Source organism: Elaeis guineensis, chromosome 13, assembly GCF_000442705.2.
Source record: "Elaeis guineensis isolate ETL-2024a chromosome 13, EG11, whole genome shotgun sequence".
Lineage (NCBI taxonomy): Eukaryota > Viridiplantae > Streptophyta > Magnoliopsida > Arecales > Arecaceae > Elaeis > Elaeis guineensis.
Window position 1 is genome coordinate 15,894,024 of NC_026005.2, and position 26,596 is coordinate 15,920,619.

Consider the following 26,596-nt stretch of genomic DNA (forward strand, 5'->3'; position numbering starts at 1 on the left):
GGCCATAGGTTTACTGGTTCTATCTTCATCTCATGCATGACGGATAAAATTGCTATAGCCGGACTGACCTAAGAAAATATTATAGTCAGATATATTTTGAGAATGTCCATTAAAAAATGGACAGCTGTGCGCGCTCACGCATCCGTTCTTCTTTTGATAGATATTTCAATATATACACATGACCATTTGACTATAATTTTTTTTATAATCGATTCGATTATAGAAGCTTTATCCATATGTGGCGACAAAAATATTTGACTTGATCATTTTATTAATTTGTTGACCGGATACTGAATTATTTTTTTCTAAAAATTAACCGATTATGATTTCATTCATACACTGAACTTGTTTCTTTCCTCTATAGGTTGGCCTTTAAACTCTTCTTATTTCTTAATTTTCTTAAAATTTTCTTCCTTCTTTGGCATTAATTGTTTCATTTGTCAACTTTAAAATAGTCTTGAATTGAAGGCAAACTGATAATAATGTTACAAGTGTTGAGCAAACGAGTTAAATTTTGTGACTCCAGATGATTTTGGTTAATCGATCCATTAAGCAAACTTTATGATCGAATAATTAGTTTTGAGATGACAAATGAAACCCTAATTAGGTTGCGGCAAAATATCACAGCTGCCAACATGATTCCTAGAAAAACTCTGAATTTCCTGAGATTTGGGGAACTCATTATGAAGACACCAATGATTTGAGGGTATTGCGTATGAAAAATGAAATCTGAGCACCCTTCATAATTTCTCTGACAAGCAAGTCATTTCAAGGGTCAAACATATGGAGCAATTTGGAGGCTTGAGCCTTGAAAGATTGATGCGAAGACTTTAGAACCAAACCCTGGCACCAAATGCAACTTGACACCAACATACATATTCACAAACACACACACATACATATGCTACCAAAACTAGAATTAAGCATCCCCTGAATGCAACCAAATTATCCAAGTCGAACAACTGTATGACACTAGCTCTTCTAGCATCATATCTCACTAAAATTTGACTACTCTGACAACGAGTACAATTTTTTGTCAAGCTATAATTATTTGGCATTGTTTTCATTGGACCAGTCTACCAACAAGTGCCCATATACCTCCAAATCTGATTCCTAATCCTAAAAAGCACTGTAGAACCTGTCTGACAAATAGGAAATACAAAATGATTATAAAACAAAACTAAAAGAAATCCATAACAAATGACACGACAATAGTTTAAAATTTTGCTGAAATAGATTCACCAATTTGAGAGACCAATGCCAAATGCTGGTTGTAAGCAAAGCCTGCGCCACTATGACTGGTCCTCATTAACTTTGAAAAAGGTGTATGACAGGATTAGGTTGTTTATGCCAACCATCTTTGGATCTGTCTCAAATTCGGGGTCGATATAGAAAAAAACCTGCAGATGACCAATGGATTTGTTAATCAGATGACCAGAGCATGAAATCATTCATCAGTCCCTGTATCAGTGAGAAATGAGAAAAGAAGGTGCTTACCGGCATGTCAATCTGCTCGCCTGGAAGGAGCCGCTGCTCCTCAAAGCAGAAACACTGTATTTTATTGAAGTAAACAGCAGCCTGCAGAACATAAATTTTATCAAAAACATTGTATACTTGTCCAATACAAGTTTTGAGTGAGGTCAAAGACCCGAGTTCACATATGTAGAGAGTAAAAAGTGCAAAGGTGCAATAACTCTAAAACCTTGACATGCCTTCATGAACAGAGAAAGATAACAGTTAAACAACTAAAAAGATATTCTAGTTCATTTAATCTCCTTGACAAATGGTAAAGCTACTTGGCCAGCTAGTTGAAAGAAATTCTGCAAAACTATGTTGTTGAGTTTGTTAGTGGAAATAAAGGTTGCATATGTTTCAAACAGAAGCAAATCTGGTGGTGTACAAGCTCACCTATTGGGTTAGAACTTAGAACCCAGACAAAAACAAAGAATTCACAACCATGTTATCCTAGCATGAGAGCGCGTGAGCGCATGTGCACACACACACACACACAGATTCCCTTGACAGCACCCTATTAAGTTTATTAAGAAAAACCTGCAGGTCAATGTTGCTGGAAATTCCACTAGAAGTCAAGAGAGTTGCCAAAATGGGAGGCTATGCCTGTAAATTACTGCCTTGACAAACTTTACGAAAGAACTAAGCAGTAGCAAATGCACTGAACGTATAAATGATTTATCAGCACTTTCACACAGCCCTAGAAATGATTATTGACGTACCCATTTTTAAGGCCTAGAAAAATTTCATAATTTAAACAAATTAAAAATCAAAAGAAGTTTGCATCACATTTAAATTATAGATAATTATGGATCTAGAGCTCCATACCTTCATTGGTGTTACATTATATGTAGAAACACCAGTTATTGGAGTTGAGCTGCGATTTTCTGCAGTGTAAAATGCAAGTGCACTTTCACCTGGTTTAACCCTTACCTACAAATACCAAGAGCATGAAGATGAGAATACAATTGCAACAAGAAATATTTTTCAGATACAAAATCCCTAGTAAAAGCAACCTCTCTTTGTGTAGGAGTGAATTTCCATGGCATCCCATCAGCAACATCTGCGTTGAATTGAACAACAATCTCCCTGCAAATATGAAAGTAAGATATCCAGGTAATTTGTCCTTTACTAAGTCATGCTTACAATGGAGAAAATATGGATTTCTGCATAGCACTCAGCAACATGAAGATATCTTCTAAAGTAGAAATATGTCACTCCTTGGGAATAAAGCACCTGTTTCTCCATTGATAAAAAGTCCAGGGGTAGGACCTTCAGATAGATATTCAATCCTGCGGTTGAACTGTGACTGATGTTTCTACCCATTGAATTATGATTGATGTTTCTAACTATTTCTTAGTAATTGGGAAATACCAGTACCTAGCAGAAGAAAGTCAAAACTCAAGTTGATGCATGATGAAATTGTGTGTAAAAAGGCTGCATAAACAACTTCCCTTTCCACACCCCCCCCCTTCTTTTCTCCCCACTTCCTCCTCTTTTATACAAAAAAATGACATATTTCTTTCAGAGTCACCTGATTTGTCTTTTCTTCTGAGTCTAAACCAAGCTTTAGCATATGCTTCATGCAATAGAGACAAATTGCTCTTGAAAAGGTTGGTATTTTTATTTGCATTTCTGGATACATTTCTTGATGATTTAGGAAAATAAAACACATTGTTTGTAGTTAGTCCAGGTAAGGAGTGCAAAGTCGTGTGCATATAGGGAAGTGAATTGCTTGTTGCAGGAGTCTAGTCAAACTCTGTTGAAATATCCTAACATCATCCTATATAGACTAAGAACCCTGATTAGAATTAAGAAACATGACATTATTTATGGTGTTCTAGATTTGGTTTTTCAGATTTCTCTAGATAGGGGATTATGGAGAGTCATGAACTTCATAAGAATTTAAAACGAAATAGATTTTGAGTTTTATGAAGGATTCCCAAACCACAAATTGGTTTGCATCTATGAGGCATCCTTAAGTGAAACTATGAGAATAAAGGATCTTTTCCATTGCAAGCCTTGTGAGGATTAACTTTGCATCAGGTCTAAATGTTCCCCGAACTTTCCTTCATCTTCACATGTAGGTCAAATATCACCTTGAATTGCTCATTCATTAATACTTTGAGCATGTCAATCTGTTGCTCCACGAGCTCCATACCTGAAACTTCATGCTTAGGTCCTTTGCACTTGTTAATTGAACAAAGGAGAAGGTGAAGAAGAGGGATCTTAGCTCCGATAGATTTGATGCAGTCCAATTACATATAATTATGAAGAGAGAAGATCATAAGTTGAACAATACAACAGATAATGGTGAAGGCCTTCACATACATAAAATTAAAATAAAATTTTTAAATGTTTCAATAAGAACACAGTAAGATCTTCTAAGCAGGCATCAAAACCGAAAATTGTAACCTAGTGACACCTAAAACATTTATGGCTTGGTAGATACACCCTTGTATAACTGACCAATTCAACCAAAAAGATTCGGCTCCCTATCAGAATAAGCTCACTTTGCTTCCCCATCATAATCTTAACCTTTATGGAGTTGGTCTAGATCTCTGGCTAGAGCAACATGTGGTAAAAAAAGAGTAGGCTATACCCTTAAGGCCAGTTTGCAAGTATGAAGACCTATGTTACTACTTATTGCACAATATAAGTTCATCCGACTGTGGGCAACCCAACAAGGTTTTCCAAGACTTGAAGGTTTAGGCAGAGCAAAAAGAAGAAAGATTCTACATAGGGAAACACATTTAGTGATGAATCACAATTATAAGCGAAAGTGCCAAACCAAAATACAACACCTAACTGACCATAAATCATTTCGTTGTCACATTTGTAAAATCATATTGTGATTCAAATAGATGATTTTAAAGAGTATGAATTATGAAATAACTCATAGTTATCAGATTGAAACTCCGTTATGAGAAAAAATAATAATAAATAACAATGAGAAACTGTTATTTTACAAACCCGAATGAAAAGCCATTATTACCTTGAAGTGGTGGTCCCTTCGCGAGCATGCCGGGCGATCTTCTCCTCCACACTCTGCAGAGACTCATTCCTTGTCACAAGCCATGAACCCATTCATTATTGCCAACCAAATTCCCAAACTAATAGCATCAAATTTCTCCAAAAAAAAAGAGTAATTTTGAACCAAAAATTGATGATCTCATCTCAAAAATTGTCCCCAATCGAAACCAATTCGAAGAGAAACGCGCAACAGACGACAACAAATTACCTCTCGGCGCTGAACGGTGCCGCCGTAACCAGTGGCCTGGCAGAAACGGCGGTAGAGTGGGACGGCGGCGTAGGAGGCGCCCACCATGGCGGTGACCACGGCGAGGAGGTACATGAGAATGTTCCGTGAGCTCCGATCCCGGGCGGCAGCGGCTGCGGAGGCGGCGCCGCCGGAGACGCACCGGAACTGGCCGCCGAGGTGGGAGAAGGCGCCGGGAGGGATCGATGCGGGGATTGGAGGAGGGCGGCGTCGAACCGTGGGAGGAGGGAACCGGGGCGCGTGGGGAAGGGAGCGAAAGCGGTAACGGCGCTGAAGCCCAGAGCCGAGAACGAAGGATCGGGAGGCGAAAGAACGCCGGAGAAGGGAAAAAGGAAGAGATTTCGGGAATGGGAGCATTTCGGGATTTGGAAGAAATTACACTGCACGAAGACTCTTTCTAGGGTTTCGATTTGTCTGAGAGTATTGTTGTTCTTCCTCCTGTGGTAGCCTTCTCAACACAAGAGGGTGCCCATTTCTGTGGGTACTGGATCGACCTGCGCGTGCGTGCAGCACACATCAAACCTACAAACTTTCACAACCGGCCCAAAATCTACTAAAAGAGATCTGGCCCAAAAAGCCTATTGAAAAAAGAGAAATATACATGTATGTATGTGTGTGTGTGTAAATGGAAATGGCGGTGGGATGCTAGTTGTGTGTGTGTGTGTAAATGGAAATGGTGGTGGGATGCTAGTCAAGGTGGGCTCTTGGATGAAGAAATGGGTATCTTATGTGCCTGATTTGGGGCCAGATGTTTTTTTCAAGAGAAATATTTTGTGCACCGCTGGTGGTGCAGCTCCGCACACAAAGCTGTACTATCCATGGTGATTGGCTCGGGGCCAATGAAAAAAAATATATATTTTTTTCATACTGCATCCGGCTCCGTGAACCAATCACCGCGGACGAATTGCTAAGAAGCCTAATTGCATAGATTTAAGGGTGTCACTGTTGATTGCTAAGAAGCCTTTAGGAAAAGTAGTCAAGTGGTTTTTTAAATTATTGCACTGGTAATGAGAGGAAAGTTATTAGCGCAAGAAGTGGAAGTGCATGGTGAAGATCCAAGTCTAGAGAAAAGGGCAAGGTACAGTATTGTTATTATAAGACATACGATACATTAGATAGGTATGTTTGAATCATGACAAAACTAGACGGAAGAATTGTTATGGTTTTTTAGAGGCAGCTGCAGTATCCGATCTTATTGGTCATGGTGAATTTGGAGTTCTCAACGTGTCCAGAGGCATGGGCACTTATTAAGAGATTGAATCAACTCTTTAAGACAAAGGAAAGCATTATTCGAATAGTTGTGAGATCAATGATAGGACAATAAATATCCAAATATTTGACAGAGCAGATGTCTTCTAAGAATGTGGTATGTCTCAAGATGCGTAGGAATTTGATTTCATCGTGTATTCTTGACTCTAGAAGATATGGACATCCGATGTGATGTAGAGTTCTGAAAGTGGTATATGGGATCATGATGTTTCAATGAAGGGCTAGAAGTGCTGCAACACATATTAGTTGATAGGAGGTAGTTGTAAGTAGCATTTCAATGGAGTCTAAAGCACGATAGAGCCATGATGCTGGGAATGGTACAGTTTCAGATAAATGATCGTTTAGAGTAACTTTTGCCATGGGATAATGCACTTCTCCTGAGAAATCTCAAGCCATGCAAAGTTGTAGATGGTAGGATAAGCAGATTTGAGCAGGACTCAAGTTCTTGCCAAGCTAGCTAGGAGTTGAGCTAGGTATTGCCCTAAAGAACGGGGGGGTATTATGTGAGATATTGTTGTCCGGGGCTTCTATTGATTCTGTTGATTGGCCCTGCAAAGGAAGCCGAAAGGTGGAGAATGTTGGACCATAGCTTTCCATTGCCACTAGAATACCCCAGGTCCATATCATAATCTAGACTTGACCCCGCAGGATTGGAAAGAGGTTGATGCCTCTCTTCTGTTATAAAGTGGAGTGTCGCAATGGAGTTTTGTTTATCCTTCTGTAGTGTGAGGCAAGGTTCCGCGAGAGAGATAAAAAGAGCGAAAGAGAAGGAAAAAAATAAAGGGAAAACAAAAAAAGAAAAAAATAATTTGTTTTTGATACGTCACTTGACTTTTGATTATTTGACAATTTCTTGATGTGTTTTTCTATGACTCATCATATTTTTTTCTCCTCTTATATTAAACTCTTAACAGTTTATTTTCTATTGGTGAACGCTAGAAAGAATCGAAAGAATTGCTAGAGAGAGAGAGCCTCCCCAGACGTCAAGCATGTTTATTAGAAGACGAACATGAGTCACATAGTCAGAGGTGGTGATTATTCTTGCTGTCTCCATGACATTTTATTTTTTTAATTTTGTTGAATCTATGCATACTAGACGTGCGTGAACATTCCATTTTATAAAAAAAAAAAAAAAAAAGAAAAGAAAAAAGAAAAAAACACGCTAGAAGGAACCTTTATAAGACGTAGCCAGGTCTTTAAACGGAACTTGCTGAATCTCTATAATCTTTGGTCATGTTGTAACAAAAACAGCAATCATCCATATTGAAGAAAATAATAATACAACTATCTGAGCTTTAACATGGTATTATATAATTTTGTTTGCGATTTTGCGTTTAGAATAATAATTCAAGCCTGGCCTCTCGCTGTGCTAAGGTTGTGCACCCCGGACGAACGGGCATGATCGAGGGCCAGGACTTGCCCAACCCAGCGGAGAAAAGACCGATCCTTTATTAACCGGGCTATCAAAGGCAAAAACCACGTCCGGGTCAGGAGCGCAGACAGTATCTGCCCCAAAAGACGTGTTTCGGGTTTAGATTTTTCCAAAAAATTCTCCTCGTTTCCTTTTTCGATTTTTTTTTTTTTTCTCACATGATATTACAGAACACTTTTTTCTCAGAAAATATTTACTTCAAAAAATTATAAAAAAACATATTCTTTAAGCAACACAGGACAGGTTTTACGACCCTACATCCATTTTATTGTAAATAAGGTATTTATTGTAAATAACGTAAGGTTGCAGATTCAATCAAAAAGAATCAAAGAAGAAAGAGTTTCCACGATGCTAGGTTAGTGATAGGAAGATTACAACAAAATGATCTCAAAATATATAAGCCGTCCTGCTTGAAATCTAATGCTGCTTGACATCATATGTCGCATGAGCCCAGAGTACAATGCAACTAGAAAAAACACCCACATGCAAATCAGTAACATGAGGAATCACCATTTCGGACATCTACTTATAAAAAGGCTAATCATATCAGAAGCAAGTAATTCTGCAACCTTAAAGCTATCAAACATAGAAAATCACTGAGAGGTAAGGTACTTATATCACGCTAAAGGAGTCATTCACATAAATAATCTCATCGACACTGAACTCCTGAGGTAGGGGCTTAGCAGCTAAAAGAAATGAAAAAACCACAAAAGCTCATTCGGCAAATATATGAAAGGTGGATAACGGGGAATGCTGATACGTATAACAAGACTTCAAAGTATAGTTAGAATGCCCTCCATGGAAACGATGGGGCACTCACTTGGCCAACATCATTCTCACAAACTCCTCATAGTTCACTTGCCCATCACCATCAATATCTGCTTCTCGTATCATCTCATCCACTTCCTCATCTGTTAGCTTCTCTCCGAGGTTCGTCATCACGTGGCGGAGCTAGACATCAAAAAGAACCAAGGTTTTGGCAATCAATAGAACTTATGATATAGAAGTCTCACTAGCTTCTTTGGAAAGGCAATAAAGTACGGGAAAACAACTGATGATGGTAATAAGCCCACTTCTTCAAGACATCTAATATGATCAAACTTTGAAAAGAGGATAGGAAGCTCACCTCTGCAGCAGATATAAAACCATTCTGATCCTTGTCAAACACTTTGAATGCTTCCTTAAGCTCTTCCTCAGAATCAGTGTCCTTCAAATATTGAAGCTCCATACATTAGAAAAACTTGAACAAATGGATGCAGAAGTCATTTGCTTTCTGTTCATGCACATGACGCTAAAAGAGAACTTTCATATGGATGGGCAAAAATTTCTGTGCGTAACAACATACCAAATTCATGGAACCATAAATTCAAGAATGTAAAAACCAAAAGAAAATAATGTGTTCGCATGAAAAAACAAGACCAAGTAGTCTAGCAACAAAACAAAGAAGTCTAGCAACAAGGCAGGAGGAATTACAGCTTAATTCAGATGCTTCCTTACAACAATGTGCCCAGAAAAAAAAAAAGAGCAGACTAAATTTATCAGAAAGGCACAAGCAAAATATTGTTATCAAAAAGAAAGTAGACACCTAATACTGAGTAACACATTCTACTTATTGACCTGGAATAAATTACCAACAACAGCTTGTGGAAAACTCAAATCCTATCTTCGTTAACCCAAGAATCAAGACAGTCAACTGGACATGAATGATCCATAGGATGCTAGAAATAAAGATGCACTAACACTGAAGTAATTGTTACTTTGAAAATTGCAGGTACAGTTCTTTGTATGCACAAGCCAACTTAAGATTAGTACCTTTTCCTTGACAGAATTCCTGAAACATATTTTGGATCTCTAAATTTCTCTTTAAGCAAATAGACACAGAAGAAATGTAAATTACACAAAGTTATGCAATTCCCAAATCCTACCTCGCTTTCTGCCTTATGACTGAACAAACAATCACTAACAGCTTACCAACAGAGACAAAGTATTATTTCTCAAAGCTGCCGACCATTTCCAGTAAGATATTTGATACAAATGGAGCACCCAATTGACAAATAAGGATCAAGGAGAAAACCTGAATAAGTCTGGAACATTAAGCAATTTATGTGGCAACATAACCATAAAGCAAAAGCATTATTCCATCCATTTAAGATTAATTTTATAAATCTTTCTTTGCTTTATCACCGGGTAAACAGTCCAAAAACAAATATATTTGAACTTCTCCCACATTCCCACAGATTCTCTTAGACAGGAAGTAAAACCCTTCTCCTAACAAGGTTCTTCTCTGCTCTATCGTACATGCGTCTCAGTTGGTTCTGCATCTCTTTAGCATCAAGTGCGACTCTGATGCTTCATCTAGTTTGTTCTTATTGAACTTTCCTACTGCCGGGAGCATACCCATCTCTGCATTGACATCTATATGGCTGGAATCCCATAATCTTGTGTATTTAAAACTGGCTTGTGGTCCAATGTTTTTGCCCACGCATAACTCTCAGCCTGCTTTCATACTGCAATTTACCCTTCTCTTAAGGCATTTAATGATCAAATAAAACTTCATAAACACCTTGACTTCACCTAGACCACTACAATCTAAAACTGGAAGTTCTAGTCTACCTCTCCATTCATCAGTGTAAAATGCACAAGATAATCCATAGTTATCACATCAACATTTTTATAGTTACTGGGGACTCATTTTCGTTTGCTTTTCTCCACCAAAAGTACATAAATTTCATGATATAGACTAGGCTACTAAAAGCCAAAATCTAGTTGTCATAATTGAGATATGCTGTGACTGACAAAAGCATAACCAGAATCCAGGTAATTGCAGGCGGGCATATATAACAGGATACAGCATGTATCAGGAATTTGCAAGATCTACCGTGAGGACTGATTTCCACATATTTATCCTTCAGCCAGTTCTTGTTATCACAAAAATCAGTGATAAATATAATTTACAATTTACCCACACAAGAGATACATCTAAGTCAACCTTACAGTTTCCAATTATACAGTCGTCACATGGGCCTCAGAGTTCTCAGTTGACCTAGGCCTCAAACTTGGTCCTACTTCCCAAAACTCAATTCAATAAAATGAGTATGATTGCAACAAAATTTATGATCCGCATACAGTAGAACATATATCCAATTATACTAGAACATACCAAAATAACAGATATCTAACTTGCAGGATACAGAGAATGGACTTCAAACACTAATTAAATGCAACTTCCCCCACCATCCCTGCTAAAACTGCAGCGAGATGCTTTCACAACTTAAAAGCTCCAAAACAACAAAAACATCACTTTTTACCATCCAATAATTTTACCAGACTTACATGGCTTAAGTAAACAAAAAAAAAGAAAAAAAAAAAAGAAATATAAACAACAGTTCAGAGTCAGAAAGGACATAGATCTGCAGCACCACAGTGACAGATAATATCACACTGGTGTGGATAGGGATCCTTGTGACGCTAGAAATCTTAGGTAAGAGCATAGTAAGTCATTCGATGTAATAAGATTTGACTAAAGTATCACAAATTAAGACCTACACAAAGCCAAAATTCAATATCAAGTACCAGGATCATAGATAGAGACCACGATCAGGATTAGGTTAGACTGGTCAAAGTCAACACTGTGTATTTATGCTATTTTCTCCATTCCGGATACTGACGTAGGCTACCAAGTCAATTCAGATAGTGTCTCAATAACAATAAGATCGACGCAAGGGCTACATACGTACATCAGCCACATGTGTATGGTGCTGTTAGCTGGTGGGGGCAGCACTGTAGTTCTTAGTCTCTCTTAGCAGTGAGCCTACTGAGTTCCGGAGGACAGACTGATACAGCCCACGGGGCTTGCATGGCGCAGCAGCCTAACCCCAACCCCAGGGTAGAAACTCTTAGGAGCCGGTCACTAAGATTGGTAAACTCAGGATGCCGTACTTGTTCCTTTGTCCATCCCCTCTCTCTATAGGGCTGAGGACATAGTTCTTTCTTTCGGGAGGAGGGGAGCAACTGACATTTATTTACCCGGAGGGCAAGCCAACCAACGAAGAGCAGGCTTACGGAGCTTACTCATCAAGGGGCGAAGGGGGGTTCATGCATCGGCATCACGTAGGATTTCCTTCAACAAGAAATGATTGCTGTTGTGAGTGATCACGCACGATAGAGAATGAGCTCTTTGCACCCTACAGCTGCATAGGTTCTTTATCTTTCCCCTGATATCCTCTAAACTGCCCCAACTATCCTATCAATAGGTCAGTCAATATCAGTAGTGGAAGAAGCAGAGTAGTCCCCTGATCATCAGTTAGTAGTTGAATAATCCCAGTCGCGGTCCTCTTGCCTAGCGGAGTCAGCCCTTAATTGACAATGATAGGCAGACCAAAGATTTCACATCGCAGTCTAAGCGTGCTTGCTTTGCACACCGGCACAGCAGAATGAGAATCCACTGGCTCAAATGAGTGGCTCTTGGCTCACTTCCTTGAGAAGGACTTTCTAGAACTAAGAAATGAGAATTATTGACCCATATGATCTCAGGCTCAAAAAGAGGAGGCTCAAAAAGAGGAAACTGACAATTTCACACTTAAAGATTGAGCTCGTCAGTGATCTTTTCCATGGTGTCTAGAGAAACAGCTTTGAACATGACATTCATACCCAAGAAAAAAAGTTTTGACAGGCATTACTGTGATCTTGAAGCCCTTGCTAGGAGCTACTCGGTACGGCTCACTACTAAAGAAGGTTCAGGTATGCTTCGACTTAGCCCTGTGATCCGCTAATTCATCTTTTGATCTGGTATTCCATAAAGGAGGTGGATAGGGTCAGCAAAAGAAGTGGCGAGGACAGAAGAAAGAGTTTTCAATTCAAGGTTCCCGCTCCTGGAAATGGGTATTAAACAAAGGATATAGTGGGTTAGGTAAAACCGCATCTAAGAGGAAAGATCTATCAAAGCAGAAAGTCCAGAGATAAAGGATTGGTTGTAAAGCCAATGCGTATGCTTTAAAAGTCAGACTTGGAACTACTATAACCCTTATCTGTACTTTATTAATGGGATGGAAATTCGTAGTGAGATGTTCTTTTTATAGATCCTTCAAGCGAGAAAGGTGCTGCGCCTTACTGGGGCCTTTGACCCTCAAGGTCATCCGGAGCCACTTTAAGGTAGTTTATTGACCGTAGCAATGCAATGTTCAATAGTAGGGCAAAGCACTAGCAAGAAGCTTCCCTTGGGATTCTTTTCCCAGGTAGTTTTCCTGCACATAGATAGTAAGACCAATCCTTCTTTCCACGCTCCCTGAAAAGTTCTTCTGGTAGGTTATTCTTTAGTAAGCATTGGTGCCTGACCCTTGCAATCCACTTTCATAGGTATACTTTGACGCATCTCTGAACAAGCAAATCTCAATGCTTCTGCTGCTCCCGCCCACCCCTGGTCGTTTTTATGGTCTCTGAAATCGCTTTTAAAGCAGATTTCGTCTTCCTTTTGCTTTCCATTGAGTGTAAAGTTTCGGATAATCACCTGTGCGGGATTGATTTAGCTCAGAAGCACCCTCTCTTTCACAACCGAGTACACATCGATGAGCTTAAGTAAGCATTTTTGACCACTACACTTTGTTGATGAAACGAACTCTTTCTATTCCACAAGCAGACACCTTTCGAGAGAGTCTTCCGCTTGCTCCTTTGATCTACCTTGAGAAGGTAAATTCCTACGAGATGATTAATGAATGTAGGTCAGGTCTCTCTAATTCGCAGTAGGTGTGTATGCTTCCCTAAGGCGAGAGCATTTGCTTCTTCAAACTTGAGTGCTTATGGAACTTCTGCTTCGCTAACTGCAGGATTGAGATCTCTTCCTATGTCTGTTGATATCTCTTTGGAATGAGAATTTTCTTTTCAAATAGAGCCGACAAATTAGTTTGAAAAAGATCTCTTGTTAGTCGGTAAGCCCAAATCTTCCCTCAGCTTGAAAACAACACTTTGGGTGGAGAATTTCCTACATATGAATTGTCCCGATCCATCACCAGAGTCAATTCATACAACTAATTTGTAGTATAAAAGGTGTCGTTTCAAACACCCCCTTCCCGTAATGAAAAGTCCCCATTCGACTAGTCTCGTAGGTCTGACCAGAGGCTCAGTTCAACCATTCTTGCTAAGGACAACCTCACTCCCAACGAAAGATCAAACGTCAAGTGTGAAGCAACTTCATGATCCAATGAATTCCCTCAAATCGGATGACACAAGGCGAACTAGAATAGGCTGATTGATCCAGGTAGCAACAGGCTCCAATCGAAAGGAACTGCGCATATGCTAGAAAGACATATAGGCAAGCCTTTCTTTTTTATAATATGGATTGCTTTTCGTTACTTTTCTTTCCATAGGCGTACATTGCAGTCTACCCTGCTTTCTAACTTTAAAGAACCAAGAAGAAGTCTTTTGATCCTCCTCGAGCCTGCTCTCATCTTTCAAATTAAGCTTCCGATTTAGTTGGTGCACACGTTGAAGGATCAGCTGACACTAGATAGAAAAGGCTTTCGATCGAAGCTCTCAAACCTGTTCCGAAGTCAGTTTAGGATTCGATTTCCGATCTGGTTGGTGTTCTGACATCCCGAATCGAGGTGGCTCTAAACTTAGGTTTGCCTACCTCTCTAGTTACAGAGAGAGGAGAGGGGCTTCGAAGCCTTAATTCAAGCTAGAAATAGCACCAGAAAACTAGCCATATCGATCTACGTAAGTGGTGACAACGAAAAGGCATTTTTTTAAGCCTGAGGAGCGGGGTAGGATAAAATTCAAAAGAATAGTATTTGAACCAGGGCGGGCTTAGGATGCCCAATTTAGTCTTTCTTTTCATGGGTGGTGCGCAGGGAATAAAGCCATTCATTACACCTTTCGAAACTAGAGACGAGGAGTCGTTTAAAGACCTTTTCAAAGACCACTTTGTAGAGGGCGCATATCACGCTCAATAGAACCATGTTTTGCTATGTCAATAGGAGAGAGAAAAAAAGAGGACAGCAAGAGGAGGCCTTGTTATATATTTCGAAAATCGAATCATCATGCACTTTAGGCCCTTCTAAAAGCCATGACGTAGGGTGAGTAACGAAAGACTGAACTTGCTCATGCTCTCATGCTTCACACCAACCCAGGCTAGGAAGCTTTAAAGCCATATCATCATATGGATTGGTAAACTCCGATCAAAAGACCAAACCATAAAGGATCAGGAATAAGGTTCGCCGTCTCGATACTGTAGACCGTTTCGACCAACCGACGGTATGGTTCAGTATGGTTCCGTATTGTACCAAACCGGCAGTGAATCGACAAAGACATCGGACCCGAACTGGAAGAAGAAAAAAAGAGAAAAAGAGAAATAGAAAGAGGGAGGAAGAAAGAAAAGGAGAAAGGGGGCGGGGCAGTTGGACGGCCACCGGCAGGCCATCGTGGCCACCGAACAGCACAGACCACACGCGCGGCGCCGCAGGCGTGAAACAGGAGCGTCGTCCCTTTTTCATGATTTTTTAAAAAAATCGAAACTTAAGTGAAACCGGCAAATGATTTGCCAGCTTCATTGATTTTAATTTTTTTAAAAAAATCTTTTAAACAGTGAAGTCAACAAATAGTTTGCCGACTTCACTGTTGATCTTCGTTTTTAAAAAAGGGATCGCGTGAACAGAGGCAATAGCCCCTGTTCCACGATCACGACGCCGCCCGCACCATTTCTGCTACCCCCTCCCCCGACCTCGGTGAAGCCCGCATCCCCTGTTTCGCGATCGCGACGCCGCCCGCACCGCTTCCGCCACCCCCTCCCCCAGCCTCGATGAAGCCCGCATCTGTGACTGCGATGCCGTCCGCTCCCATCTCTAGTGATCTCCCCCTTGTCTCTCTTTCTCGCTTGTTTCAAAGCCCTATCGGGCGAATCGACAAGCCGCGAATGCTGTCACGGCCCTCCGATGGCCAAGCGGGCCACCGCCAGCCTCCAACGGCTCCAACCTCCCTCCCTCTCCTCTCTCTCTTTCTCACTTTCCCTCCATTTTCCTCCCTCCTCCGCCAGTATACCGTTTGAACTGACCGAACCGTATCGGTTCTCCGTCGGTCTGGCTCGGTACAGGATGTACCGACCGGTTCGATACGGTACAGCATTCCCAGTGGTCTAAATGTATGGCTTCCAAGGCCAAAGATCGATCCTGCACAATTGACTTGCTTCGTACCAGCTAGTATCTGACTTAATGCACTCATAAGCATTCGCATCGCTGCCCTAGCTTCGTGTTAAGAGCACAACAAAAAAAACTACTTACTCTATTGACATAATATTTATTCATAGTGGCCAAGCGGGCCGTTCCATTATCAGGCTTAAACCATAGTATTTGAGGAAAATAAAAAAACTCCTTCCTGTGAGACTGAGGATCTACCTCCCAACGACGTTCTCGCGAAGAGAAAACAAAACTCTTGAAGTGGGAAGAAAAACCAATGGATTGCTTTGGTTTCATAAGGCACTCACCCCTATTTGAGGGGGTGCACCTAAGTAGCCCCTACTTTTGAAACTGCAAAACATTTCTTATGAAAATAGAATGATAGTATATATTATATTAATATTATGTAATATCATAATAGGAGGGATGATATGATTCTTAGATCAGATTGAACCTTGGGATTAGACTCAAACCCATAGCTTGGGCTCCCTTAGCACCATTCAACCTGTCCCCTACACTGAGTGTGGTCACTGATGTCATTCGTATGATGGGTGTAGTCGAAAAGTTTGGAGGAACCATATATCTGACCCATATCCAGATGTCCATAAGATCTGCTAATGTAGAAATAGGGAGGTTCAAAGCACCATCTTGTATGAGTGAACAGCCCCTCATCTTTCTAGCGAATCCCAAGTCATAAATAACCTGCTCACCAAAAATGTCAAGCAGCCTGCCTTGGTCTAGCCAGATATCACTCCAAACATTGGTATCCGAACCATCTCCAATAATGATTTTGTCCTTCAACTGATCCCTGCAAGAGACCGAAATAATCTTTTCAGTTCCGGTCCTGCCCAGAAAAAGCGGTTGAAGATTCTCTCGATGCATTTCATAGTTCGCTTAGGCAATATCCGCTTGCTTATTACCTATCCTAGATAAGAATATGTATGTGGTTGGAGCACTTCAAAAAGTTGTCCACAATTAGCTTTCCAGGCTGTTCTTTCTCATCCCTTGTTTTTGAAATATTCTCCATAGGAATATCCATCTTGAAAGCCTATCTTCAAACCACTTAATATTCGGCTATGTTGGTCGAGAAGTCTAACTAGAATTCTCATGGCCCCATGGGTAAATAAAAAGCTATGCCGACTCCAGAACCACGGCTCATGTATGAACCATCAAAAAATAAAAAGCTATCCTAAAATACTTTTTTTCCTGCTGCTCATATCACTTTTTTTTCCTTTCCTCTCGAAAACCTTAAAGCAGAGGGTTTCACAACCCAAGTATGGTATCAGAGTTGACTGGCCACACCCGGCCTGAGATAAGGCTCTCGTCTATTCCATTCTTTGGTCTATAAAATCCCTACTCTTCTTTTTTCTTAGCCTGCTACAAATCAGTTGCGAGTCTGGTTATGAATTTATTATATACACCGGTCAGGTGATTATAAAAATGGGGCATGTGCTCTCTTCAACCGGAATCCTCGAATAGCAACAACCTTAGTGGCCGACCTCTTTTCTTTCCACTCGTCGAGCGGTCTGCGACCCTCTACCTTCCATGCATGGGAAAAAGGCGTAAAGCCGAAATAGGTAAGCATTCTCCAAACCAAAAGCAGCCCCACCCGAACGTACCGTCAAGGGCTTCAAAATATGAGGCCCCATCTGCATTCCTTCTTTTTTGCATTAGAGGCCACCACAAAAGGCCTTTCCAATCCCATATCCACAGCGGCGTCGAAACAGCAGATCCTTTTTCTCTTTTTCCACAGGTCGTTTCATCCACACCTGCACTTGCAAAGGCAGACACATCCATAGGATCGTCGTCTTCGTACGGATAGATACATGTCCTAGAATCTCTATAAACGCTCCCACACACCCATCTCTATCGGCACTCCCATACACATTAGCATCTCCATACACATGTCCACCTGCATAAGCCAAGTCTAACTCTTCTTGAGTAGTCAAACCTCCTCCTAAGGTAAAGACTGGGATGCTTGAGCAGGGGTAAAAGATGGTGTGACTATAAGCGAGCACTTTCCTTGGTCCACTTGTTCATTCAGAGGATCGACCAAGAGCACTCGGTGTGATCTAGCCCTTGTCCAACGGGATCCAAAGTCTACCCATAAAAATATCCGTTTTTCGTACCTCACAGGTGATTCACCCTAAAACAATTCTCGTGCATTTTGAGGGCCAGAATCAACCTTTGAATCGATTTACCTAATAGCGACATGAACAGTCCCTCCCTTATCAAGGGAAGTCGGGTTCCTTCTCTTCTTTCTACCCACCCACAGCCCGTTCCCCGGAAGTGCTCCACTCAGCAACCTCTAAAACCTTAGGCAGGGAGATAGCACAGTACTTCAGACTTAATGTCAACAACCAGAGTGAATATTGATATAATCCACATATTCTACAAAGCAAGACATGGCAAATAGTTAAACATCAAGCACATGTAAAATACAATTAACAAATTGATATGACAGATGAACCATGGTTCCATTTTGAAGACAGTAATCAATCAGTCAGTCGGTTTAAAACTAATGAGTTAGACTTCCCTTCACAGTAGTCTTGCTGAAGCTGCTGCTCTTAAACTATAATGTCTCAGTGGATCACAAGGTGGACTTTTACTTTACCTAGACATAAGTTATTAAACAAATGTATAGATGCAATGGTTGTCATTAAGACAGCGGACTATCATCTAGTTAACAGCATTTCAAATCAAGAAGAACACCTAGAAGGTACAGATTATCAGTTGAATCCATCAAGAAAATTCTAGACTGATGTAGCCATGGACGAAAGATGATTCCAAAGTCCAGGGGAAAAACCAATGATCACAAAATTGTTATCAATTACAAGGAGAAATCAGAGCACAGTTTAAGTCTTGACTGATTAAGGATATTCCTTATTCTTCAAATATAACAACAAATATCTACTGCTGAGAACAAGTTTGCAACAAGACAATCAGAAAGGAACATCAAAAAGCAATTTTACCAAGTCTAGAATATTAAGCCATAACTTAATAAGCTTTAAGCTGCAAAATGGACCCTGGAAGAAGATATACAGCTTACTTTCATTTTGCGTGCCATCAAATTCAAGAACTCAGAAAAATCAATGGTTCCATTTTGATCGGCATCAACTTCATTGATCATATCCTGCAGTTCAGCTTCAGTGGGATTCTGTCCCAAGGATCTCATCACAGTGCTCAGTTCCTTGGTAGTTATGCAGCCTACATAGGAGAAGATCAAAAGCAAATTAATACCTAGTAATGACCTCACTAGCCTTCTTGTTCAAAGGCAAAAATATGTAACAATTCCAGATTGTTATCCAATTTATTTTTTAGAATACATAACCAAGCCAATATGAAGTTATTATACTGGATCAATTTTTGTCTAACTCAAGAAAATACAATTGGACATTATTATATACCTGCATACATGATACAACTAATTTATGATCTTAAATGCAACTCTACATTTGGATGCGCAAATACAAAGAGAGAACCAGGGAGGTGTTGAACTCAACTTGGAAATAGAGGAAATGAAGAGGATGTCAATAAAACTGACTGTGGCAAGGCCAAAACCCCACTATGGGATGTACAACACACAATGTCCAGAGCCTAAATGGCAGCAACAGCAAATCTATGTGGCTGTTATATACAGATGGCTATGAATGGTTGTTGGAGGGAGAGGCACAGCAGGTCTTGCTTTTCCAAGGCCAAATCACCACCTTGGTAGGCCACTCTAAGGATGCCGCTCTCACATGCTCACTCAAAACTTAAGAATCCACCAAAGAAAGGGAAGAGGTACAGAGATAAAACGACGGACGAATAATCCTAAAAAAATTATTCGCTATTCAGTAAACTCAAGGATGTTGTCTAGTAGGAACCCAAGGGCGCATTTATAGTAATACAATAGGAACCCTTTCTTCCACTTTCCACCATGGGATCTCCCAATTTTAATAAAACTCTAATTATTAAAAGAACAAATAACTAATATTAAGAACCCTACTAACATCAAAGCTTCACTACTAACTAAATAAATGAATTAGCGATAAAACTTAGACGCTTCTGGCATCATACTTCTCAGGTTGGACAAGACCCGCCATCAAGTCTTGGTCTTCTTGGTCTTCATGGTCGGGAAGAGATCAGCTGTTGAAGGTTGCACACATGTCACAATCTCTAGGAAGTTCAATCTTGTAAACATTGTCATTGTCATAAACTTGGCATTCATGGAAGGAAAACACTCTTTCCTCAAGTATACTCAAACAAGGTCACCAACTTTGAAGATGGCAGGTTTTCTATGATCATTGGCATGACACTAGTAATTTGTCGCTTGTCTAATTATTCTCTCTTGTACCTCTTCATGTAGCTTCTTCATCTTCTTAGCACACTTGTCAGCATCTCCACTGGATTGGCATTTTGTTGCTAGTGGCATAAGGTCTAATGGGCTCAAAGAATGTCTTCCATAGATGATTTCAAACAGACATCTCTGCGTTGCTTGGCTCATTGAATTATTGTAGACAAACTCGACTTCCGCCAACAAAGGATCCCATTGTCACATATGTTTGCCAAAACAGCTCTTCAATAGATTTCCTAAGCTTTGATGCACAGACTTAGCCTATCTGTTAGTCAGTGGATGGCCAGCGGAGTTGAATTGAAGTTGAGGGCCCATCTCCCTCTGCAAGGTGGGTTAGAAATGACACAAACTTCACATCTCGATCAGAGGTAATCATCTTAGGAATACCTTAAAGGCGGCCAATTTCATGAAAGTAGAACTCCATGATGTGAGAGGCCTCATGCGTCTTGTGCATGGCACAAAGTGCACCATTTTGGAGATTCGATCAATGACCACCATGATTGAATCCTTATTGTGTTATGTGTCAGCCTAAATGAATCCACACTTGCATCCGTCGATGGTGCTTGTGGAACTAGCAATCGCAAATGTAGCCCCATATTCTGACCTCTAGATTTGGCAATATGGAAAACTCAATATCATTCAATATGGCACATTGCATCTTTTTCCATACTTCGCCACTAAAAATTTTTCTTAGTAAGCACCAATGTCTTGTATGAAATGGCCAGCAAGTTCACCATCATGGAATTCAAAGACAATAGCTTGGCGCAACAAGCATTGAGGCATGCAAAGCTGGTTGCTCTTGAAAAGGAACCCTACTTGGCAATGGAAATTGCCGACATGGACACTCAACACTCAGCTTCCAAATCTCTTCAAAATCTGGATATTGCTCATACAACTTCTTTACGACTACGAACCCATCAACTTTCAATTGCATGTTGGAAAGAAGTGCATGTGTTGGCAAAGGATCTGCTACTTGATTATGGGTGCCAAACTTGTGCTCAAGGTGGAACAAAAAAAGGCTGAAGGACTTCACAAACGTATGTCAGTGACTACGCTTATATTGGAAGTTCAAGTCCTTATGCAATAAATAATGGCTCCAATGATCCAAGACGTGAACTACAGCATAGAACCCCAAGTCATACATCGTATACTTAAGCTTCGTTCTCACTAAAAAAAGGCAATAGAGCAGCCTTCTGGAAGGCTGAGGACAACACTAATGCCAATGTTGGAAACATCACAATCAGCTTTAAAGACTAAGTCGAAGTTTGGTAGTGCCAACACTAGTGCTTCAGTAATTCTCCTCTTCAATTCTTTGAAGCTTCTTTGAGCTTTGTCAGTCCATTCAAACCGATCTCCCTTCATACACTCAATTATCAATGCAACGATGGAACTAAAATTCTTGATAAATCACCAATGAAAGCTAAGCCATAAAAGTGGCTCATCTCATCAAGCGACTTTTGCATAGGCCAACTAATGATGGCATCAACTTTGCTAGGATCCACCTTGTGAGGAATTAGGACTTCTTCAACATTGGTAAATAGCTTCTGCTCTCTCAAGACTTGAAACACTTGTTGGAGGTGTACCATGTGCTCTTCCTTGCCCTCACTATAGATAAGGATGTCGTCAAAATAGATAACAAATCGTCTAATGAATGGCCTAAAGACTTGATTCATTAAGCGCATAAATATGCTTGAGGCATTGAAAAGACTGAAAGGCTTGACCGTCCACTCATACAAACCATCTCAACTCTTGAAGGTGACCTTCCACTCATTACTAGGGCGCATTTGAATTTGGTGATAGCTGCTTCATAGGTCGATCTTCGAGAAAATAGTCACGCCATGTAGTTAATCAAGAAATTCATCAAGTTAAAGAAAGGAAAATCAATACTTGACCATAATCTTGTCAATAGTATGATTTTCTATACACATACACCATGACCCATCCTTCTTGGGTACTAGTAGTGCTGACACAACTCATTGACACTCTCCTTGACTAGTTCTTTCTCCATGAGCTCTTTCACTTGTCACTGAACCTCTTCATGTTCTTTGAGGCTCGTATGATAAGTGAGCTTGTCCAGGATGATGGCACTGGGTATAACATCGATGCAATGTTGGATATCACACATAAGTAGTAGTCCAATTGGAATTTTATTTGAAATGACATCGACAAACTCTTTAAGTGGTGATCGCCCTAGTTAGCTCAAATGACTCATTATTCTCTTCTAACACCACCAACACACACGCAACATGAGTCTCCTTATACTCCTTGACAAGTCCAAAATTAGAGGTGAAGGTGCTGGTTTCCGCTAGAGGCTTGGGATGGTTATTGATATTCAATGCTATTAGAATTATCTTTACACCATCCTTCTTAAAAGAATAAATGTTCTTGAATCCATCATAGATAGCTTGAGGGTCATGCTACCATGCACATCCTAATAATATGTGATAGGCATCCAAATGGATAATATCGCACCATGCTTCATCTTGATATCATCTCCCCAATGGAAAACTGGAGCAGATAGCATTTTGTAACCTTCAATTTGTTGCCTTTCCTTAACCACTGCAGCTTATAGGAATAGGGGTGATCCTTGGTGGGCAATTTCGATTTGTCGACCAACAATGCAGCAATGACGTTTTCACAACTCCCTCTACCATTAATGGCATCACACACCTTGCCACATGAAATGCATTTAGTGTGGAGAATGTTGTGGTGCAACCAGTCCTCTTCATCAACTACCATGGTGGTGCTAAGGCTTCAATACACTACTAGCGGTTCCCCTTGATCAGCATATACCACCTCTCCTTGTTCATCATCCCATTCAACCGGCTGCTCTTCTTCTCCTTCCTCCTCACAAGCTTCCTCCTCTACAAAAGATATGATATTGTGGTTTGGACAGCCAAGTGCAATATGTCTAAACCCTTGGCAATTGAAGTACTTGCAAGTATTGAAGGAGGTAGTGTTGGAATGGCTTGAATTGATGTCCTTCACCTTCTTCACAATCAACTTGGAAGAGCTTGCATTTATAGATGAAGATGACTTCGATGTGGAACCTCCCCAGCAAGATGCACCATCTCTATCCTTTCAGAAGTGTGAGCTACTTCCTTTCAATTCCTGCTTCTCAAACTTCGACACCAACTGGATCATGTCATTCAATGTCCAATTAGGTTGGAGCTACATAATTTGCTTAACATTAGGCTTTAGTCCACCAGGGTATCGCACACTATGGTCTACACGTCAGGCTCTTTGATGTCACACATCATAAGTTATCCAAATTCCATCGCATTCTTCTCTACATTTATGTGGCACTATGGAAAGTTGTGGAGCTTACGAAACTTACCTTAGTCAACAACAATGGTTCTTATTCCTTCGGATAGGCAACGTTAGGCAGCTAGTCCCAACCAAATAATCTTCAGAGAAGAACTTTAGCTTGAGCTCATAGTGCATCTTACCCCAACTCCTAATCTGGCTTTGCCTTCACGCTCATGTCATTGCTTCAGATTTTCCCACCAATATTGACACATGCTCTTGAGCTTGATGTTGATAATCTTAACGCCTCAATCATTAAGAACTTCATTAAGCTCGAAAATTCATTCCATGGTATAAAGCCAGTCTATGAACTCATCTAGTTGCATTCAACCCTCAAAGTTGAAGATGTCTATTTTGATGCGAAGGTTGTGATGGCTATGCTGCAGTTTTCATTTGCACAGGCGACCGATTTCTTCTACACTTGATGAGGACTATCTTTCATGGTGGAAAAGATTTAGATCTTCAGCTTCTTTACTAAAAGAAGTAGGCATTCACCCTGCTCCCAACATTTCCAAAGCTACCAATTTTCTTGTTAGAGTTGTTCAAGCTAGCAGTGTAGTTCTTCCAATTTGATGTCATGCCGATCTTGCACACATTCAACATGCTCTTCGATGTTGCAGCAGCATGGAGGCATTTTCGAGCATGTGCTCTATACCAATTGATGCCTGGAGGTGTTCAACTTGACTTGAATAGAGGAAACGAGGAGGATGTCAACAGAATTGATTGTGGTGGGGCTGAAACCCTAATATGGGATGTACGATGCATGATGTCCAGAACCTAAATGGCAGCAGCAGCAAATCCATGCGCCCATCATCCATAGATGGCTACGGATGGTTGTTGGAGGAAGAGGCGCAGCAGATCTTGCTCTTCCAAGGCCAAATCATTCCCATGATACCACTCTAAGGATACATCTCTCACACGCATACTCACCAACCGTAGGAATCCACCAAATGAAAAGGATAGAGTATCGAGAGAAAACAAGGGAAGAATAATTCCTAAAAAATTATTCACTATTCAATACACTCAAGGATGTTGATTGGAAGGAGCCCAAGGTGGTATCTATAAATAATAGAATAGGAACCCTTTTCTTCCCCTTTCCAGTATAGGATCTCCCAATTTTAATAAAACTCTAATCATTAAAGAACAAATAACTTATATTAAGAATCCTACTAACATCAAAACTTCAATACTAACTAAATAAATGAATTAGTGATACAACTTAGACACCTCCAGTGTCAGAACTCTCTTATGCATATTTCAGATTTGTGGAGTTGCCATGTTTGACATCTAGCTAGCCATGCCTATACTACAATGCAATTCTCTTGTCTTCTCTAGACAGACTACAAGCACACTGTCTCAAATAGTCACCCTCTCTGAGTCCTAAAAGATGCATACTTGCTTGCAAGACACCCAAGCACCTAATTAATATATGGAAGAAATATCACTTCTCTTGAAGATAATGACAAATGTCAATGATAAGAACCCAATTCAAAAAGATTGTCACCCTTTTTAGATTATTAGAGATTCAAGCACTTCTACTACAGGACATGCATTAGGTGATGCACAGAAAGCAACAACAAGACACAAACTCCAAACCCATCTTATCTTTATTTCCATGGAACCCAAGACAATACTGGGACCACCAGGACTACAATCCTTGGGAAAACCATTTCCCTCTAACCACAATTATTACCTGGACCACAGATCCTCTCCTGCAACCAAACCATTATTTACCTTTCATAATACTTTAACCAAAAAAAAAAAAAAAAGACAAACAAACAAACAAACAACAACAAACTTGCTGGCTGGCCAAAGCAAGCGAGCAACCTTGCAGCCACGTGTCAAATTTCAACGAAAACGGACAGCGATAGCTCAAAACCAACAGCAAAAGATCAAGACAAAATCCTCGACCCCCGTTCAAACATAATAAACAAAATATCCAAAAGAAAAAAAAAAAGGGAAACACAGTCCAATTCAACATCTCTGAGATTCAAAGAGCAGTACCGAAACCACCCAAAAATTCCGCAACAACCAAGATTCTTATTCACCTACCCATTCCGTCACGCAGATCTTTCCTAATGCCAAGCGCATCACTCCAGATCTTTTGTACGATAACAAAACTACACAAGAAATCAAACCGAGCAATTTCAGATCCTAACCTGTCCGGAATACAAATACTCTACCGCGCAAACCGATCTAAAGAGACCAGATCTCACAGATGAACAGCAAATAACTTCCAGCTAAAAGCCTTCCGTCAACACAAAGAAAGCAAGAAATCACCAAACCTATCAAAAATTCCCAAATAATCCTATCACCCGAAACCAAGAAAACATGATATAAACTCATCTAAACACAGTACCGCATCAGAAACGAAGAATAAGACGTCATCAACCAAGATCTAGTGCTAGGGTGCCGAGAAAAGAACAAGAAAAGATGCATCGAGAGGGGCAAAACGGACGATACCATCTCCGTCCTTGTCGAAGAGGCTGAAGGCCTCCTTGAACTCCGCGATCTGCTCCTCCGTCAGCTGCTCCGCCATTTATTCCGATTCCAAGCTAGTAGACCACGACGACCTCTTGCTCTCGCTTCGTCTCTCGCACCCCCTTTTGCCCTCTTTATAGTTTTTTTGTTTTTTTTTTTTTCTTTTCTTTTTCCCTCTCGGTCTTACGGAGAGGGTTTCTTTGTCAAAGAGGGAAACAGCTTGGAAGGCTGGGGAGTCTGTTATTTTAAAATAGGATGAGATTTCCCATTTGCAGGTCTTCACGGAATTAGGTAGTCGGACACGTGTCTAGAACGAGAACTTGCAGCTAGGCATGTCACGGCTGAGTAAGCATCCGCGTTTAAAAATGCATAGATTTTATATGCGGGAACTCAAATCAGCCGTCCAGTTTTCCCCGAGTGAATCGCTTTTTCGTCTTGGAAAGCTTGGACGGTATGCGGATGTTCGTATAGACTACATTGTCAAAAAGACCAAAACCGTAGACGTAAGTCGCCAAAAGAAAAGTCATGACATAAGGATAGAAAGAAGTGGCAGTCGGTGGAGCGGACCAGATCGGACACATAATGGATTAAAATCCTGCTAACCTAACTAAATTTATTTATTAAATAAATAAAAAATATAGATTTGAATCTGATCATTTTGTTAAATAAATAATTCAACTCAATTTATAATAAATTGAAATAAATTAAATGAATTAAAAGATTAAGCATTGCCATTTCTAGATAGAAAGTGGCATAACATTATAAAAAGACTCATATGTACTTGATAGAAAGCCTTATCATAATTAAAATCTTTA

The 26,596-nt window shown here is 40.3% G+C and overlaps 2 protein-coding genes across 4 annotated transcripts; both read right to left on the reverse strand.

Moving 5' to 3' along the window:
- Nucleotides 1-896: 896 nt before the first annotated feature.
- Nucleotides 897-5,331, reverse strand: LOC105056376 (cytochrome c oxidase assembly protein COX11, mitochondrial). Of its 3 annotated transcripts, none has more exons than XR_833832.3 (7): nucleotides 4,754-5,331; nucleotides 4,508-4,560; nucleotides 2,529-2,601; nucleotides 2,341-2,445; nucleotides 1,498-1,578; nucleotides 1,243-1,400; nucleotides 897-1,138 (listed from the first exon to the last, which is right to left on the reverse strand). XR_833832.3 is itself a non-coding variant. In XM_010938547.3 (6 exons), exons 1-6 carry the CDS (start codon nucleotides 5,147-5,149, stop codon nucleotides 1,293-1,295), a joined length of 816 nt encoding a protein of 271 aa, XP_010936849.1. In that variant the 5' UTR covers nucleotides 5,150-5,329; the 3' UTR covers nucleotides 897-1,292. The 3 variants fall into 3 exon arrangements, 1 of the variants encoding a protein (XP_010936849.1); XR_833831.3 differs by having other exon boundaries at nucleotides 897-1,142; XM_010938547.3 differs by having other exon boundaries at nucleotides 897-1,400; nucleotides 4,754-5,329.
- A 2,759-nt stretch (nucleotides 5,332-8,090) lies between these two features.
- On the reverse strand, nucleotides 8,091-25,990 carry LOC105056377 (calmodulin). Its single transcript, XM_010938548.4, has 4 exons — nucleotides 25,764-25,990; nucleotides 18,708-18,865; nucleotides 8,620-8,700; nucleotides 8,091-8,444 (listed from the first exon to the last, which is right to left on the reverse strand). Exons 1-4 carry the CDS (start codon nucleotides 25,837-25,839, stop codon nucleotides 8,310-8,312), a joined length of 450 nt encoding a protein of 149 aa, XP_010936850.1. The 5' UTR covers nucleotides 25,840-25,990; the 3' UTR covers nucleotides 8,091-8,309.
- Between the last annotated feature and the right edge of the window lie 606 nt (nucleotides 25,991-26,596).